Raw genomic sequence first — 16,377 nt, forward strand, 5'->3', positions numbered from 1 at the left:
ACCATTCCTACCGATGCAACTACTGACCCACGATCTAAGAGAAAAGAGAAAAGATCTACGATCTAAAGTATATGTTTTGTCATTTATCAAATTACTTGCTTAAATTTTTGGTGAAAAGCCAAATGCATAAAGGAATAAGTATTTCAATATGAACTTTTTTTATGAATAATTATTATTTTAATAAATTTTAATTATAAATCAAGATTAATAAAATTTTGGTGTTTTTAAACATTTATATATTAGATATCAGATTTATTATGTTCCAACCGCTATTGCACCCGCTGGTCAACCAGTCGTAAACCTCCCGCAAACGTACCAATTTTAAACCGCTAAACCAGTCGTTCAAAACGCTTAATAACGCTTGAAACCGCAATCGCCTGCTTCCGCAATCTCCCGTAACCGCAACCGCAATGACAGCGTTTGAACCAGTCAGGCCATGAGAAGGAGCAACTAAAATCAAAAGAGACAATCCTGATTTTAGGCGGGAATGGGATTGGGGTGGCTAGTTTTAGGACGGACTCAATCACTAACGGGCTTTTCTTCTTTCGGCCCAATTGTATTTGTTTTTTTCCCTGACATCGTACTGCATTTTATCCTGTTCCGAAAGTTTCAGCTTGGCCGGAAGCTTCCGGAGTGCCGTTTAATAATATAATTGAGACATGATAGATATATGTTGCTGCTTTGTTTTGAACATGAAAATTAATCCGGTTTGTTCATGAGAACCAAGCTTCATTACGATCTCGAGTTTTGCTAGTTTTAGAACGGACTCAAACATTAACGGGCTTTCTTATTTTGGCCCAATACCACTTTTTATTTCTGTATTTTTTGGTCTTTTCGAAAAGCTGTGACACAGACCGACTGTAAGTATGACTGACTTCATGAGTTCTCTTCTCTGGCACATTAGTACTACTGTACTGTACTAGTAGTAGTCATATTCACCGGTGACAAGTGGCGACAACATCAGCGGAGAAATCATTAGCGAGAGGCGGCGAAATTCCAAACTTCTCTGCGACTCACAATTTGTAATTCTCCGAATCTCAGGTATGTAGATCTTTTACAAGCCTTAGTTTTCGAGTATCATCACTGTTTAGGGTTTAGGTTTTTAAATGGGTTTTATCTGCTTCTGTCACCATAAAGCTTTAGCCTTTTTATCTTTAGATATGGAGTTTTCTATTTCGGCCAAAATAAAAGTTTACATCTTTACCATAAAAATTCAATACAGGATTGTTGTGTTGTGCTCATTCATGGCCATGGAAACCTTGAGAGAAAAGGTTATGGTGTGGTGTTACTGGAATGGTTCTATCAAGTATGCTCCTGATGGCGTATTCTTTGAAGGATCCACTCCTAAGAAGATCAAAGTTAGGCGAAAGACTGCGTTAACTACATTGTTGAATGGGCTTTATCCAATTTTTGGATTAGATAAGCAGAAATCAGAGTTCAAAATCTTCGGTAGGTACCCTGTAGCTGCTTCACCGGATCTGTTTACGTATCTTCTTCTTCCTGTGGTGAACGACTCTAGTTTGGATTCTATGCTTGATGTTCCAACCAATCATCCTTCTATTAAAATTGTGAAGTTGTATTTGGAAGTGAGATCCACATCTGATGATGCTGCTTGTTCATCTCTACTGGATAATCCCGCTAGTTCCTCGAAAAGACAGAGGATCCAACAACTCCCTGAAGCCACTGGTTATGTTTCACTTCCATCTGTTAAAGTAGAGGGGTATAATGGGATAGAGGTTCAGGGACTGGATAACAGCAACGGGTGGATTGAAGATGAGGAGAATTCTGACTTTGGAAACGGTAGCACTCATGGAGGTGGAGACGGAGACATGACGGATAAAAACTCGGGTTCAGATGATGTGGTTAATTTGACAGCGAGTATTGACAATGCACACAATGATTTGAATGTGCCAGGCTTAGAGCCATCGACAAATCCATGCTTAGGTGTCGTCGATTCGAGTGCTTCAAAACCGTTGTCATTGTCCAGTTTGTGGGTCGATGATCATGAATTGCGTGTGGGATTGTGTTTTAAAGATAGGGATGAGCTGAAGAAGGTGGTGGACTGGTGTTCCATTAGAGGGCAGCAAAAGTGTGTAGTAAAAGAGATTAAGAAGGATGAGTATATGTTCAAATGCATCAGATGGAAATGCAATTGGTCTCTTGGTGCAGCTAGAATAGAAGAACATGGACTTGTTGAGATAACAAAGTGTAGTGGTCCACATACTTGCTGTTATATTAAGCCAGAGAGTTTCAACTTGGAATTTGCAGTAGAAGAGATTGAAAGTCTGATCAGGGTACAACCCACACTAACAATTGCAGAGTTGAAAAATTGGTGGTTTGACAAATTTGGCGACATGCTTAAAACTTCAGAGCTGCGGGCAGCAAAACAGGAAGTAATCAAAAAGGTATTTGGAGACTGGGATCAGAGTTTCAGAGTATTACCCAAATTAATGGCTGCGTTTCACTCATCTAATGGGCTACTTGTTGACTGGCAATACGAACTTTTTCCTAATCCTGAATTTGCATCCTTCAGTGGCGTGTTTTGGGCGTTTCCACAGTCCATTGAAGGGTTTCGACACTGTAGACCTCTGATCATAGTGGATTCCAAAGACTTGAATGGTACGTATCCTATGAAGTTGATGATTGCCTCAGGACTCGACGCTGATGATTGCTTTTTCCCGCTTGCATTTGCGCTTACCAAAGAAGTATGCACTGATACTTGGCGTTGGTTTCTCGCTGGAATCCGAGAGAAGGTAACACAAAGGAAAGGCCTTTGCCTCATCTCCAGTCCCCACCCGGGCATAGTTGCTGTTATTAACGAACCAGGGTCACTGTGGCAAGAACCGTGGGCTTATCACAGGTTCTGTCTGGATCGGTTTTGCTTACAATTCCATGATATTTTTCGAGACTACAACCTGGACGATCTTGTGAAGCAAGCTGGATCTACAAGTCAGAAGGAAGAATTTGATTCCTACATGAAGGAAATTGAAAAGAAGAACTCAGAAGCTCGCAAATGGTTAGACCAATTCCCTCAAGATCAGTGGGCTCTGGCTCATGACGGTGGTAGGAGATACGGTGTCATGACGGTAGAAACAGAAGACTTGTTTGCAATTTGTGAAAACTTTGACTCTCTTGGTCTGTCTNGATTATAAAATAAACAATTAGAAGAAAATAATATTCCAATTAACAATAAACCGGAGAACTTGATGTAAATTTAATGGCACATCACACATAAGTTAAAAAAATCTAAATAAAAATAATATTTCATTAGAAATTTAAGAAAGTAAGATTATTTGTGAAAATATTAAAACTNGGTGATGTGTACACTAAACTTGTCATGGACAAGCTTGATGAGTTTAGGACAGGTACTGTTACTTACGTTGTAATGCCTTTACAGAAAGGTGCATTTAAGGTCACAGAGCCGTTACATAAGGATGGATGGATCGTTCTACTGAGCGAATGCACCTGCACGTGTGGAAAGTTTCAATCGAAGAAGTTTCCGTGTCTACACGCTCTAGCAGTCTGTAAGAAGCTCAAAATCAACCCTTTGCAGTATGTAGACGACTGTTACACTCTTGAACGATTATTCAAAACTTACACAGGTACTTTTGCTCCTGTTCCGGATGTATCAGCTTGGCCGGAAGCTTCAGGAATTCCGACATTGTTCCCACCAGTCATGTCTCTGCCACCGCCTCCAACTAGTCCTCGCACTATTCAGAAGAAGAAGAGCTAATCGCTTACCGTTTCTATTGTGCATCTTTGTGACGTTTGGGAAGGAGGACTAAAACCGATCCGTGTTTGTATATTGTAGTATTGTATATGAAACAGATTTAAGCAAGATGATTGTATGATTCAGAAAATCTTGAGATTCAATTTATTATGAAACAAATATTCATTAAAACGATATATATGTTTCCGGGATCTCCTCCATTGACAAAAGCAGAGTGGACCGTTGTTCTTTCACGGTACTGTGTTCCTTTCTCGACCTCTCTGCACCCAGAAATGTTGCAAAGGGATCTGTAACTTGTGTCATTCACAAATGTTGGCTGCAATGGAGCTGACTATTAGGCATCAGATAAAAACTACAGTGAAGCAGTCCCAGCCTCCGAGTGTTAGGCTGCTTCTAGGAGGACGCTCCTTACCGGCCCACTCAGTGTTCTCTTATATCAGCCCTGAAGCTAACTTGCTGTGTAGTTCCAGTTAGATAAGGTTAAAAGATGCACTGATAATAAACACAACTAAAAATAAAGAACATGCATATAAAATGAGTTAACATGAATGTTCCAGAAGTTTAGGGAACATATTTTTCCAAGATTCTGGATTCTTGTTGACCTTAAACAAGGCAACTTGAATATTCTTTTGGTTCTTGGTGGAAGATACCCAATAGATGAATAATTTTTCATTATTTCACACTTTGATTCAAGCAATTCTGTAACACCATCATGGTTGATAACAGAACTATATGGTCCAACGACAGTGAGGATAAGTTACAACATTTGTTTGAAAACACACCTGCAGCTAGAATACACAGGATGCAAAATGAAGAACAATACTATATGACGCCAACGACAGACATTAACAGTAACAATCATAATGATAACAGAACTATATGGTCCAACAAAAATTACCCCCAAGAGTCTTACCGACGCCGATGAGAGAGTTTACGATTAGACCTCTTCCCAACGGTTGATTTCGATGTGGAAGAAGACGAAGCTGTAAGGGACGAGTTTACAATATCCAAATTATCCTCACTGAAGGCCTTGTTCACTGACTCTTGTTTTTCCATGAACCTTTGCCTCTTTTGTAGTCGGTTCTCGGGAGTTTCTTCTTCTCCCCAAGCCAGTTGAGTCAAGTCCTCACAGTCCATAATTATTTGGTCGAGCACTGCCGAACAGCGTGGGAGGAAGCGTTTCCCAAGTTCCACTGATGATAGGAAACAAAACAAGATCAGACAGCAACTGACACAGCCATGTTTAAAAATCATTGAGTATTTGTGATAAGGAGTAGATGAAGTTGGTGAGAATCTATACCGGTTTTAGAAAGTGCTTTTAGTCTACTTTGGTGCTCTTCTAAGATTTTGAAAGGTACTATCTTTACGTCCGGTGATGTCCTCTTTGTACCTGTGAGGCCGTCAGGCTCGAGGCTAGTCCCTATGAACTCACATGTTCCCTTCACTTGTGCGATATCCATTGCAACTTGTGCTTCCGTTGGAAAGAGAAGTTGAGCAAGTGCAACTAAAAATAGGACACAAAGTATAGTTATCATTAGTTTTCACACGAAATTTGATTTAAACACATGAGACATAAGAAAGTAAATAATGAAAAGAAAGATATAAGAATTGAGAGATACCTCTATTTTCAAGATCGAGCAGCCTCGTCTTGAGTTCATCGGCAGCCACAACAAGAGAGGGAGGAACATCTCCAGGAATTGGTTCACGTTTGTCACCTTGCTCTAATATTTCTATGCAAAGTCGGCCTTTGAGAGAATGCTTGTAACGCTCCGGAACATTATTATACTCAACCGCCATAGTTGCTCGTTTAGCGATCAAGAGAGCAGTTCTACCTTCCAAAGTAGTCTCTGATGCACTTGCACCTTTCTCCAGTAAAGATAGTATCAGTTGCGGCTCCTTCCTCATCGCAGCGACATGAAGCACCGTGTATCCCCTCGGATTCCTATGGTTGACATCAGCAATTTTAAGGTCTAGGAGATCAGTTGCGGTCTTGACATCGCAATAAGCAACAGCGAAATGAAGAGCACAGGCATCATCTAAGCTGGTGTGGCCTTCTTTCAAAAGCATCTCGACTAACGCGACATCATCAGAGTCAAGTGCCTTGTGTATATTCCAGACATGTTTCTCTAGTTGAGGCACCTCGTAACCGAGCTCTCTACGGTTGTCAGTTATTTGTTTGACAATCTCTTCAGGCAAAGACTTGTCAAGACTAACTATATCGACATCAGACTTGACAATGATCTCTTTGCATCTATCCAATAGCTTCGTACATGATTTACCACATATACTCGCAAGCTTGAGTATAACCAATGCGTCCTCTATAACAACTTTGTCCACAACATCCAGCAAATGCCTCTGATACAGAGTAACTAGTTCAGGGATCTTGAAGATGAAAGCCAAGTAGAGAACCTCCAACCTGAAATCAACGGCAGGCCGGCAAGCCACGTGGCAGCAACTGTGGTCAGCGCATTCAGAAACTCCCTTTGGAGGTGGCCTCACTCTGCTGCTGTAAACATAAGCAAGAACTGTCACAACCGAATCGAAGCCGACTTCGTAATCCTTAGCAATCTCCTTAAGGTCGAGCTTCACGATGGCTGCGTTGGAATCATTCTCCTTCTTGGCGGCTGCGGCTAAAGCGTTCTTGAAGAAAGGGCTTCTCGCTGAGACAACGCACCGGTGGAAAGAAACTTCCCGGCCGTCAGAGAGAAGAAGCTTAGCGTCGCTGTAGAAATCTTCGGGAGAGTCAAACACGGATTCGAGGCTGTTGGAGAGCAATCGCAGAGCAGAGACATCAGGTCCGGTGAGAAGTTCGGCGGCGGGATAAACGATAGAGGACTCGGTGGGTGCAGGTGCGGCGGCGAAGAAACTAGTACTGCTCGTGATTTCATACGAATCGGCGAAGCCATCAAGAATGGTATCCATCAACTCAAAACAGGTTCTTGAAATTTAACAAATTAATCAAGAAATAGATCTCCTTCCAAATCAAAGAAGAAGAAGACACGATTTGGTTAAGATCGAAGAGCAAAGATAGAAAAAGAAAACCATTGACGTAGCAGAGAGAGAGTAGAAGCTAGAGAGCCAAAGAGACAAAGTCAAGTCAATGAGGATGAGAGTGGTGGTGGTGGTGAGAGAGAGATGAAGAAGAGGAAGAAAGAAGCATCCTCGAACGGTTTCACCAGTACCGGTAAGTTTCCAGGAAAGGAATTGTCTAATATTGGGAAATTAATTTAAACAGTAAAACTAAACCGGTTCGGCTATATCGTGTGTTGCTATATTTGTACAGTTGTATGTGAAATTCAATCCGGTTCAGCGATCGAACCAAACTGGATTTGGAGATGAAATCTTTGATTCATTTTCAAGAAACAAATTACATCTTTACATTTATATTACTTACATATTGATTATTTCCAAGGCCGGTTTACTGATATGGACCAACCAATTCAGTCAAATTTAGTTAGCTTTCAGTTTTTATTTTCTTAAATTAATTAAAGCAATGGAAAAGGAAATTATAAAATCACTTGTACAGTACGTAACTTCTTTTTATGATAGTTAAATCTTGAAGTGTTTTTTTTTTTTTTNAACCGAGCTCTTTACGGTTGTCAGTTATTTGTTTGACAATCTCTTCAGGCAAAGACTTGTCAAGACTAACTATATCGACATCAGACTTGACAATGATCTCTTTGCATCTATCCAACAGCTTCGTACATGTTTTACCACATATACTCGCAAGCTTGAGTATAACCAATGCGTCCTCTATAACAACTTTGTCCACAACGTCCAGCAAATGCCTCTGATACAGAGTAACTAGTTCAGGGATCTTGAAGATGAAAGCCAAGTAGAGAACCTCCAACCTGAAATCAACGGCAGGCCGGCAAGCCACGTGGCAGCAACTGTGGTCAGCGCATTCAGAAACTCCCTTTGGAGGTGGCCTCACTCTGCTGCTGTAAACATAAGCAAGAACTGTCACAACCGAATCGAAGCCGACTTCGTAATCCTTAGCAATCTCCTTAAGGTCGAGCTTCACGATGGCTGCGTTGGAATCATTCTCCTTCTTGGCGGCTGCGGCTAAAGCGTTCTTGAAGAAAGGGCTTCTCGCTGAGACAACGCACCGGTGGAAAGAAACTTCCCGGCCGTCAGAGAGAAGAAGCTTAGCGTCGCTGTAGAAATCTTCGGGAGAGTCAAACACGGATTCGAGGCTGTTGGAGAGCAATCGCAGAGCAGAGACATCAGGTCCGGTGAGAAGTTCGGCGGCGGGATAAACGATAGAGGACTCGGTGGGTGCAGGTGCGGCGGCGAAGAAACTAGTACTGCTCGTGATTTCATACGAATCGGCGAAGCCATCAAGAATGGTATCCATCAACTCAAAACAGGTTCTTGAAATTTAACAAATTAATCAAGAAATAGATCTCCTTCCAAATCAAAGAAGAAGAAGACACGATTTGGTTAAGATCGAAGAGCAAAGATAGAAAAAGAAAACCATTGACGTAGCAGAGAGAGAGTAGAAGCTAGAGAGCCAAAGAGACAAAGTCAAGTCAATGAGGATGAGAGTGGTGGTGGTGGTGAGAGAGAGATGAAGAAGAGGAAGAAAGAAGCATCCTCGAACGGTTTCACCAGTACCGGTAAGTTTCCAGGAAAGGAATTGTCTAATATTGGGAAATTAATTTAAACAGTAAAACTAAACCGGTTCGGCTATATCGTGTGTTGCTATATTTGTACAGTTGTATGTGAAATTCAATCCGGTTCAGCGATCGAACCAAACTGGATTTGGAGATGAAATCTTTGATTCATTTTCAAGAAACAAATTACATCTTTACATTTATATTACTTACATATTGATTATTTCCAAGGCCGGTTTACTGATATGGACCAACCAATTCAGTCAAATTTAGTTAGCTTTCAGTTTTTATTTTCTTAAATTAATTAAAGCAATGGAAAAGGAAATTATAAAATCACTTGTACAGTACGTAACTTCTTTTTATGATAGTTAAATCTTGAAGTGTTTTTTTTTTTTTTAAGTTCAACCTTAGGATCATTTTTCAGTTTTTAGTTTATTAGTAAACTTAAATGAATATATTCATTTCATTTATAAACTGTCTAACGTTTCAAGATATCTCATACTAAATTATATCACTTAATTTTACTTATGTACAAAAAAAAACAAAAAAACAAAAATATATAACCTAAAAATTGGTTGTTAAAAACACTTAAACTTGAGATGTCCTAAGCGACGATGAACTACACTTGTCTATGCTTCGGATATGAAGATTTGTTCCATTAAAGTGAACCAAAGATTCGTTACACGATGATAAGATTCAAAAACATGAAAGTAAAGCAAAATAATAATTAAAGTGAAAACAATATAACAATAACGAATAACAAAAGCGTAAGTCGTACGTTGACTTGACTTTCTCAATTTAATTTCATGCCTCTCACATTGTTTGTGACTTGTTCTATTCAGAATCAGAATCAGAGCCGTTGAATTTCCCGTTCATATCAACTCTCTCGAAATCAGAATAGAGAGGAAAATAGAAAATGGTCGAAATAAAGCAAGGGGAGAATTTTGGAGACCTTATTTGTAAATCCTGAGAACTCCCGCTATTCATGTCGTATAAGCATATACGATCCATGTCACCGAGTGTCACGACGTCGCTGGTTAAGAACCCCACGGTTTTGAGCCATACATCTTTAACAATCTCTTTCACGTTTACCCAACAAGTCCCAAAAATGCTCTCCAAAACCCATATCTCATCATAATCCACTCCTTCCTTCTTTATCGAAGTAATGATCCCAAGCTTTCCTTCGTAGCTTGTCAAGTCTAGAGAGTTACCGCTCCTTATACTCTCAGGAACCGGGCAATATGACCATGTTTCGGTTTTGAAACAAAACCGAAACACATTTTTGCGGGTTAACCAATGCAAAAACCCGTAAGAAGATGTCGGTTTAGAGTTCCAATAACTCAACATGTCATCTGCCGGTAGTTCCAAATTCTTCAGTCTCTTCCATGCATACGAATCCGAATCGAAAACTTCACAGACGAAACTGGTATTGATGTTGTTCCTCCTCCTCTCCGCGTAAGGTAAGTCTGAGAGCCTGAGGATCTTATACCGGAAAGGGTTAGACTCAATAACCATTAAACCGAGGGATATGGTGAAATGCCGGGTTTTTGGGTTCGGTAAGATCAGGTGTTGTTTAGTCGTTGGTTTGCAGATGATGTACTCCGGTTGTCCTCCTCTAACCGGACGATCATTAACACAAAGCAAGATCCCATGACTTGCATCACAAGCTTGAATCCTTGCTCTTCCCTGCGGTAGAAAATCGAGCGAGACTTCATGAGTCCCACCAGATTTGTTTCCGAAAGTTTCGGCAAAAGTGGTGTGTATAGTTAGTCCTCTCGAGTACTGGAGGAAGTAACCGGAAATGGAGTTGGTTCTTTGGAGATTGAGTTTGAGAAACCAAGAAGCGGAGGTTCTTTTGTTACACTCTTTGTTTAGGAGTCTGACTTTTTCGACCACCGAATAGCGAGAACGAGAAAGAACCTCGATGAACATGTCTTGGTTCATCTCAAAAGACATTTGTGAGAATGTATGTAGTGAAATAAAAGATGAAGATTTGTTGTTTTTGATCTGTGGCTACTTACGACAACAAATAGCTATATTATATAGGATGATTTTATGTAACCCAATTTTCATTTTGTTTCATGATTTTGGTAATACCGTGCTTTCCATTTTTGTGATATATTTTCTAAACGTAAACCAACAATGAGAAAGAAACTCCCCGCGCCAATTTGTCTTTTTGTTTTTGAATATTTTAAGAATATTATCCAATTTTTATTTGCATATCACAAATTAATTACCACAATTGGAAGATATATGTATTCAATATTACTGGAAAATGAAAAATCGGTAATGTTCACTTCACTGTAGAGTCTGAATCATGTATCCAATATATAAAATACGTAGTTGTCTCATTTTCCTATATATATTTATTTAAAAGAATGAACCAATGATATAAACTAAATTAAAAGTTAAAACTATACTGAACATATAATAAATTACATTATAAAAACATGAAAGTCATATATATCGAACATTTTTTTTTATTGAAAGTTTTTCTTAAAAGACTTGTTTGGTGTTACGCACACACTTTTTAAGAAACACAAATCGCTTACAAAATTATTTTTGATTGTTTGTTGACAACAAAAAGAAGATTATTTATACCCCAAGTTGTGCTTATTGAGTCTTGAGTCTCTAGACTAGTTTGCATTTGTCAGCCAGTGTCTTCTTCGCGTTGGTCCAGATCAACCCTCTCGTAATCAGAACAAAACGGGAAACAAACGTAATAGGCAAATGCCGTGTTTGGATGCACTATATTCAATCTCTTTGTGTTTATGTTGTAGAAGCAAACACGATCCCAGCTCCAAAGCGTTACGACGTCGTTGCTCGGAGTCCAGAGAATGTTATCGCTCACCCCAATGCTTTTAATATCTCTCACTTTTATCCACGACTTTCCAAAACTGCTCTTTAAAACCCATAACCCGTGAACATGTTCTTGATCTTTGTTTGTCCACACACGAATAACACCTAGCTTCCCTTCGTATTTGACCAGTTCTGGGAAAACACCGAAGTTGGGAGTATGCAAGAAAGACCAAGCCTCGGTCTTGAGACAGAACCGGATCACATTGTCGTTCCGCGATCTCCAATGCAAGAATCCAGAAGCTTGTACCGGGTTTGAAAGAATTAAACCGTCTGTTCTTGGTAGACGCAAGTTTTTTAATCTCTTCCACGCAAACGAACCGGAATCGAAAACTTCGCACGCAAAAGTTCTTAGATTCCGATTCGTAACGTACGTCTTCGAAAGCCTAACTATTTTATACCGGAAAGGGTCCAACCCGATTACAGCTATACCCATTAACTTATCACAACTTCGCACTTCTGGACGCGGTATGATCTGATACTGTTTTGTGGTTGGTTTTCAGACTATGTACTCCGGTACTACTCCTCTGTCATTAACACAGAGCAATATCCCATGACTTGCATCACAAGCTTTGATCTTGACGTTGTTTCCCGGTGGCAGGAAATCGATGGAGACTCCGTTGTTTTGTAAATCACTCCTCTCAGGGATAAAACTGGTTCGAAGTTTGTATCCTTGTTCGTAGTATTGTGATTGTAGGAAGTATCCGGAAACTGAATTGGTTCTGTGGAGATTGAGATCGAGAAACCATGACTCGTAGCTTCTCTTGTTGCATTCTTTATTCAGGAGCCTGAATTTTCCCAAATCTGTAGCCAGAAGATAAGAAAGAACCTCTTGGGTCATGTCTTGATTCATCACCAGAGAACTCATGATCCTGTCCAACAAACAAAAGAAAAAAGCTGACCACGATCGATCACTCAATGAGATATATAAAAATCAGGATCGGTAGAGAAGAGCGTTATATAGTGTTTAATTTATCCTTTTCTGTTTAAGGAAAGTACCTATATTGCCTTTTTCTTCTCTAGTCCCAAAACAAACAAAATAACCAAAGATCAAATCATTCACTATAGTAACCTTCAGCCCAAAGTTTCTCTTTTGACTTTTAACCAAATTTACATTACTTTAATTGCTAGATAACATTTTTTTTTTGTTAACCAATTTTTGGAATTTTTTTTTTCTTATATATTAACTACTCCTCATCCTCAAAATATTATACTCCTTCCATTTTCAAATAGTGATTGCTCTAGACTTAATTTTTTGTTTTAATTTAATTGTCATTTTTATTTTTCATTGTCATTTTTAGTAAAACTTATTTTATTTGCCCCTTATTAAATGTATAAAATGTTAAAAAAAACTTTAGAGGTTAAATATTTTCTCCAAAATTATAATCTAATAATAAAAATTATTATTCTATTTGTTTTAACAAGTTATTTTGTTTGAGACATTATTTACTTTCAATATTAACAATTGTTTTGTGTTGACAAAAAAAAAAGAAAATTGTTTTGTAAATCTACATATATCTTTTTAAATACTAATTGTTTTAGAATATTAAAGTATTTGAATGTGTTTGATTTATATTATCATTTTGTATTGTTTGTTTGTTGTATTTGCATCATCATTTTGTGGAATATTTAAGTAGTAATAATTATATTCAAATTGTGAGTAATAAAATTTAGTAATTTATCAACCACATAAATTTAGTTTTACCAAATACGGAACATTAAAACACACATCTTTTTCTTCATAGATTGAGTAATATATTTTTGTTTTTAAAAATTCAAATCACAACATATCCAGAAAAAAACTACATATTTATTTATCATATATATTATAAGATAATTCAAAACAATTTGTAAATAAAATAAAAGAAAGATGATAGGAGAATCATAATTAAAATCTTAATAAAATCTTTCAAATATAGTTATTAAAATAATAATTTGGATTCTTAGATACAAAATCTTACTTTTAAAAGTTCTTATTGGTTTACAAATTTTTAAAAATAATTAATAATTTTCTTCCATAATTAATTTGAAAGAGAAAATATTTTTTTTATAAATTATTAATTATTTAAAAGATTTTATTAGTCTAATATTAAAATTATATTTTTACCCTTACTGAAAAAGTAAATATTTGTCTTAATATCAATGACATGGCGATGTAATTTTTTACACTTTATGATATTATTTTTATATTTGTACTTCCAAATTAATATAGTAGGATATCATTATCTTTCTCTTAGTATTTAGTACCCTTATTAGTTAGTATAATAGTACCTTTAAATTTTGATGTAATTTATTCTAAGAATTAATGGAACAGTTGCATGACCATAAGTTATGATCATCCACGGCTTTAAGTGAGCTGTGAGATATGTGCAGTGCAAACAATGTGAGAGACGGAACATGTTCTTTTATCTTCAAAGTTTCTATCTTCAACTTGAACAAAGAGGATAAAAAAGATAAATATTAATGACTTATGTACGANCTTCTCTTGTTGCATTCTTTATTCAGGAGCCTGAATTTTCCCAAATCTGTAGCCAGAAGATAAGAAAGAACCTCTTGGGTCATGTCTTGATTCATCACCAGAGAACTCATGATCCTGTCCAACAAACAAAAGAAAAAAGCTGACCACGATCGATCACTCAATGAGATATATAAAAATCAGGATCGGTAGAGAAGAGCGTTATATAGTGTTTAATTTATCCTTTTCTGTTTAAGGAAAGTACCTATATTGCCTTTTTCTTCTCTAGTCCCAAAACAAACAAAATAACCAAAGATCAAATCATTCACTATAGTAACCTTCAGCCCAAAGTTTCTCTTTTGACTTTTAACCAAATTTACATTACTTTAATTGCTAGATAACATTTTTTTTTTGTTAACCAATTTTTGGAATTTTTTTTTTCTTATATATTAACTACTCCTCATCCTCAAAATATTATACTCCTTCCATTTTCAAATAGTGATTGCTCTAGACTTAATTTTTTGTTTTAATTTAATTGTCATTTTTATTTTTCATTGTCATTTTTAGTAAAACTTATTTTATTTGCCCCTTATTAAATGTATAAAATGTTAAAAAAAACTTTAGAGGTTAAATATTTTCTCCAAAATTATAATCTAATAATAAAAATTATTATTCTATTTGTTTTAACAAGTTATTTTGTTTGAGACATTATTTACTTTCAATATTAACAATTGTTTTGTGTTGACAAAAAAAAAAGAAAATTGTTTTGTAAATCTACATATATCTTTTTAAATACTAATTGTTTTAGAATATTAAAGTATTTGAATGTGTTTGATTTATATTATCATTTTGTATTGTTTGTTTGTTGTATTTGCATCATCATTTTGTGGAATATTTAAGTAGTAATAATTATATTCAAATTGTGAGTAATAAAATTTAGTAATTTATCAACCACATAAATTTAGTTTTACCAAATACGGAACATTAAAACACACATCTTTTTCTTCATAGATTGAGTAATATATTTTTGTTTTTAAAAATTCAAATCACAACATATCCAGAAAAAAACTACATATTTATTTATCATATATATTATAAGATAATTCAAAACAATTTGTAAATAAAATAAAAGAAAGATGATAGGAGAATCATAATTAAAATCTTAATAAAATCTTTCAAATATAGTTATTAAAATAATAATTTGGATTCTTAGATACAAAATCTTACTTTTAAAAGTTCTTATTGGTTTACAAATTTTTAAAAATAATTAATAATTTTCTTCCATAATTAATTTGAAAGAGAAAATATTTTTTTTATAAATTATTAATTATTTAAAAGATTTTATTAGTCTAATATTAAAATTATATTTTTACCCTTACTGAAAAAGTAAATATTTGTCTTAATATCAATGACATGGCGATGTAATTTTTTACACTTTATGATATTATTTTTATATTTGTACTTCCAAATTAATATAGTAGGATATCATTATCTTTCTCTTAGTATTTAGTACCCTTATTAGTTAGTATAATAGTACCTTTAAATTTTGATGTAATTTATTCTAAGAATTAATGGAACAGTTGCATGACCATAAGTTATGATCATCCACGGCTTTAAGTGAGCTGTGAGATATGTGCAGTGCAAACAATGTGAGAGACGGAACATGTTCTTTTATCTTCAAAGTTTCTATCTTCAACTTGAACAAAGAGGATAAAAAAGATAAATATTAATGACTTATGTACGAATACGAACTAGTGATTTCAAATTCAATAGTCATAACTTGTTTTGTTTTGTCTCGTCATATATATATCTGCCAACGAATATAACTGCCTTAAACCTGTATATATATGGAATGTACAAAAATGAAGATTTATCTTTAACTTTGATTCTTACAATTTTTTTTTCCAAATTAAAATAGTCAAGTTTTACATCAGTGATACAAAACTTTGTTTAGATCCTGTTTTGCTTAAAAAAAACAACCCTGACAATTTAGTGAAATCTTGTTGCAAACCAAGCCTGAATGAATGTGCCATCGACATCAGACATTGTGCTTAGTCTATTGTGGACATTTTTATCAATCAACTTCACCAGCTTTTCCACCGGTGATGGTGGTTCTCCATGGCGTCTGTCATTTCTCTCCCTCCAAATGGAGTGGATAACATGTTGAAAAGTGTAGTTGAGCAAAAACCAGTGAGTCTTGTCCAAATCGTTTCCTGTGAGTAGGTGTATCACTTGCGTCCAGTCCGTGGTGTACTTGTGCTGAAGAAGTCGGATAACCAGCGACTCCCAAACCTGTCGCGAGTATGGACAGTCGAAGAACAAATGCGCTCTTGTCTCCGTTGGATTATTGCAGAAAATGCATCCTGTATTTGCAGTGGTGTTCCATGTTGCCATCCTTTCTTCTGTTGCGAGTCTGTTTTTCACCATCAGCCATATGAGGAACGCATACCGTGGAGTTGCTTGAGGGAACCAGATCACTCTAGCTTCTGCCATAATTGGGTGCACACTATGGATGTGGAACCATGTGTCCTTTGACACGAACTTCTTGTGATATGTATTACTTTTGCGTTTCCACAAAGAAATATCCTGTCGATCATGAACACGAGCCAATTGTTTCTTATGGATTTCGTCTTCTATCAAACAGAGGAAGCTGTTACGTGTTCTCCTTCGTCGAGTCATCTCCATTGCTTCAGCTACCGTACTTGAGATTGGTATTCCCA

At 36.4% G+C, this 16,377-nt stretch overlaps 3 protein-coding genes and 1 pseudogene across 4 annotated transcripts; 2 read left to right on the top strand and 2 right to left on the bottom strand.

The window, feature by feature from the left end:
* On the top strand, positions 847–3,152 carry LOC104704058. The gene is made up of 2 exons (XM_019227220.1): positions 847–1,041; positions 1,223–3,152. The coding sequence occupies exon 2, from the start codon at positions 1,245–1,247 to the stop codon at positions 3,150–3,152; it is 1,908 nt and encodes a 635-aa protein (XP_019082765.1). The 5' UTR covers positions 847–1,041; positions 1,223–1,244.
* On the top strand, positions 3,320–3,750 carry LOC104704060. Its single transcript, XM_010420180.2, has 2 exons — positions 3,320–3,524; positions 3,603–3,750. The coding sequence occupies exons 1-2, from the start codon at positions 3,338–3,340 to the stop codon at positions 3,731–3,733; spliced, it is 318 nt and encodes a 105-aa protein (XP_010418482.1). The 5' UTR covers positions 3,320–3,337; the 3' UTR covers positions 3,734–3,750.
* LOC104704061 (regulatory protein NPR1) lies at positions 3,777–8,355 on the bottom strand. Of its 2 annotated transcripts, XM_019228155.1 has the most exons (5): positions 7,310–8,355; positions 5,350–5,874; positions 5,031–5,234; positions 4,644–4,923; positions 3,777–4,186 (listed from the first exon to the last, which is right to left on the bottom strand). In XM_019228155.1, the coding sequence occupies exons 1-5, from the start codon at positions 8,085–8,087 to the stop codon at positions 4,162–4,164; spliced, it is 1,812 nt and encodes a 603-aa protein (XP_019083700.1). In that variant the 5' UTR covers positions 8,088–8,355; the 3' UTR covers positions 3,777–4,161. The 2 variants fall into 2 exon arrangements, with proteins under 2 accessions (XP_019083700.1, XP_010418483.1); XM_010420181.2 differs by lacking the exon at positions 7,310–8,355 and having other exon boundaries at positions 5,350–6,920.
* On the bottom strand, positions 10,983–12,070 carry LOC104704062 (annotated as a pseudogene).

The sequence above is a fragment of the Camelina sativa genome, chromosome 7 (genome assembly GCF_000633955.1).
Source record: "Camelina sativa cultivar DH55 chromosome 7, Cs, whole genome shotgun sequence".
Lineage (NCBI taxonomy): Eukaryota > Viridiplantae > Streptophyta > Magnoliopsida > Brassicales > Brassicaceae > Camelina > Camelina sativa.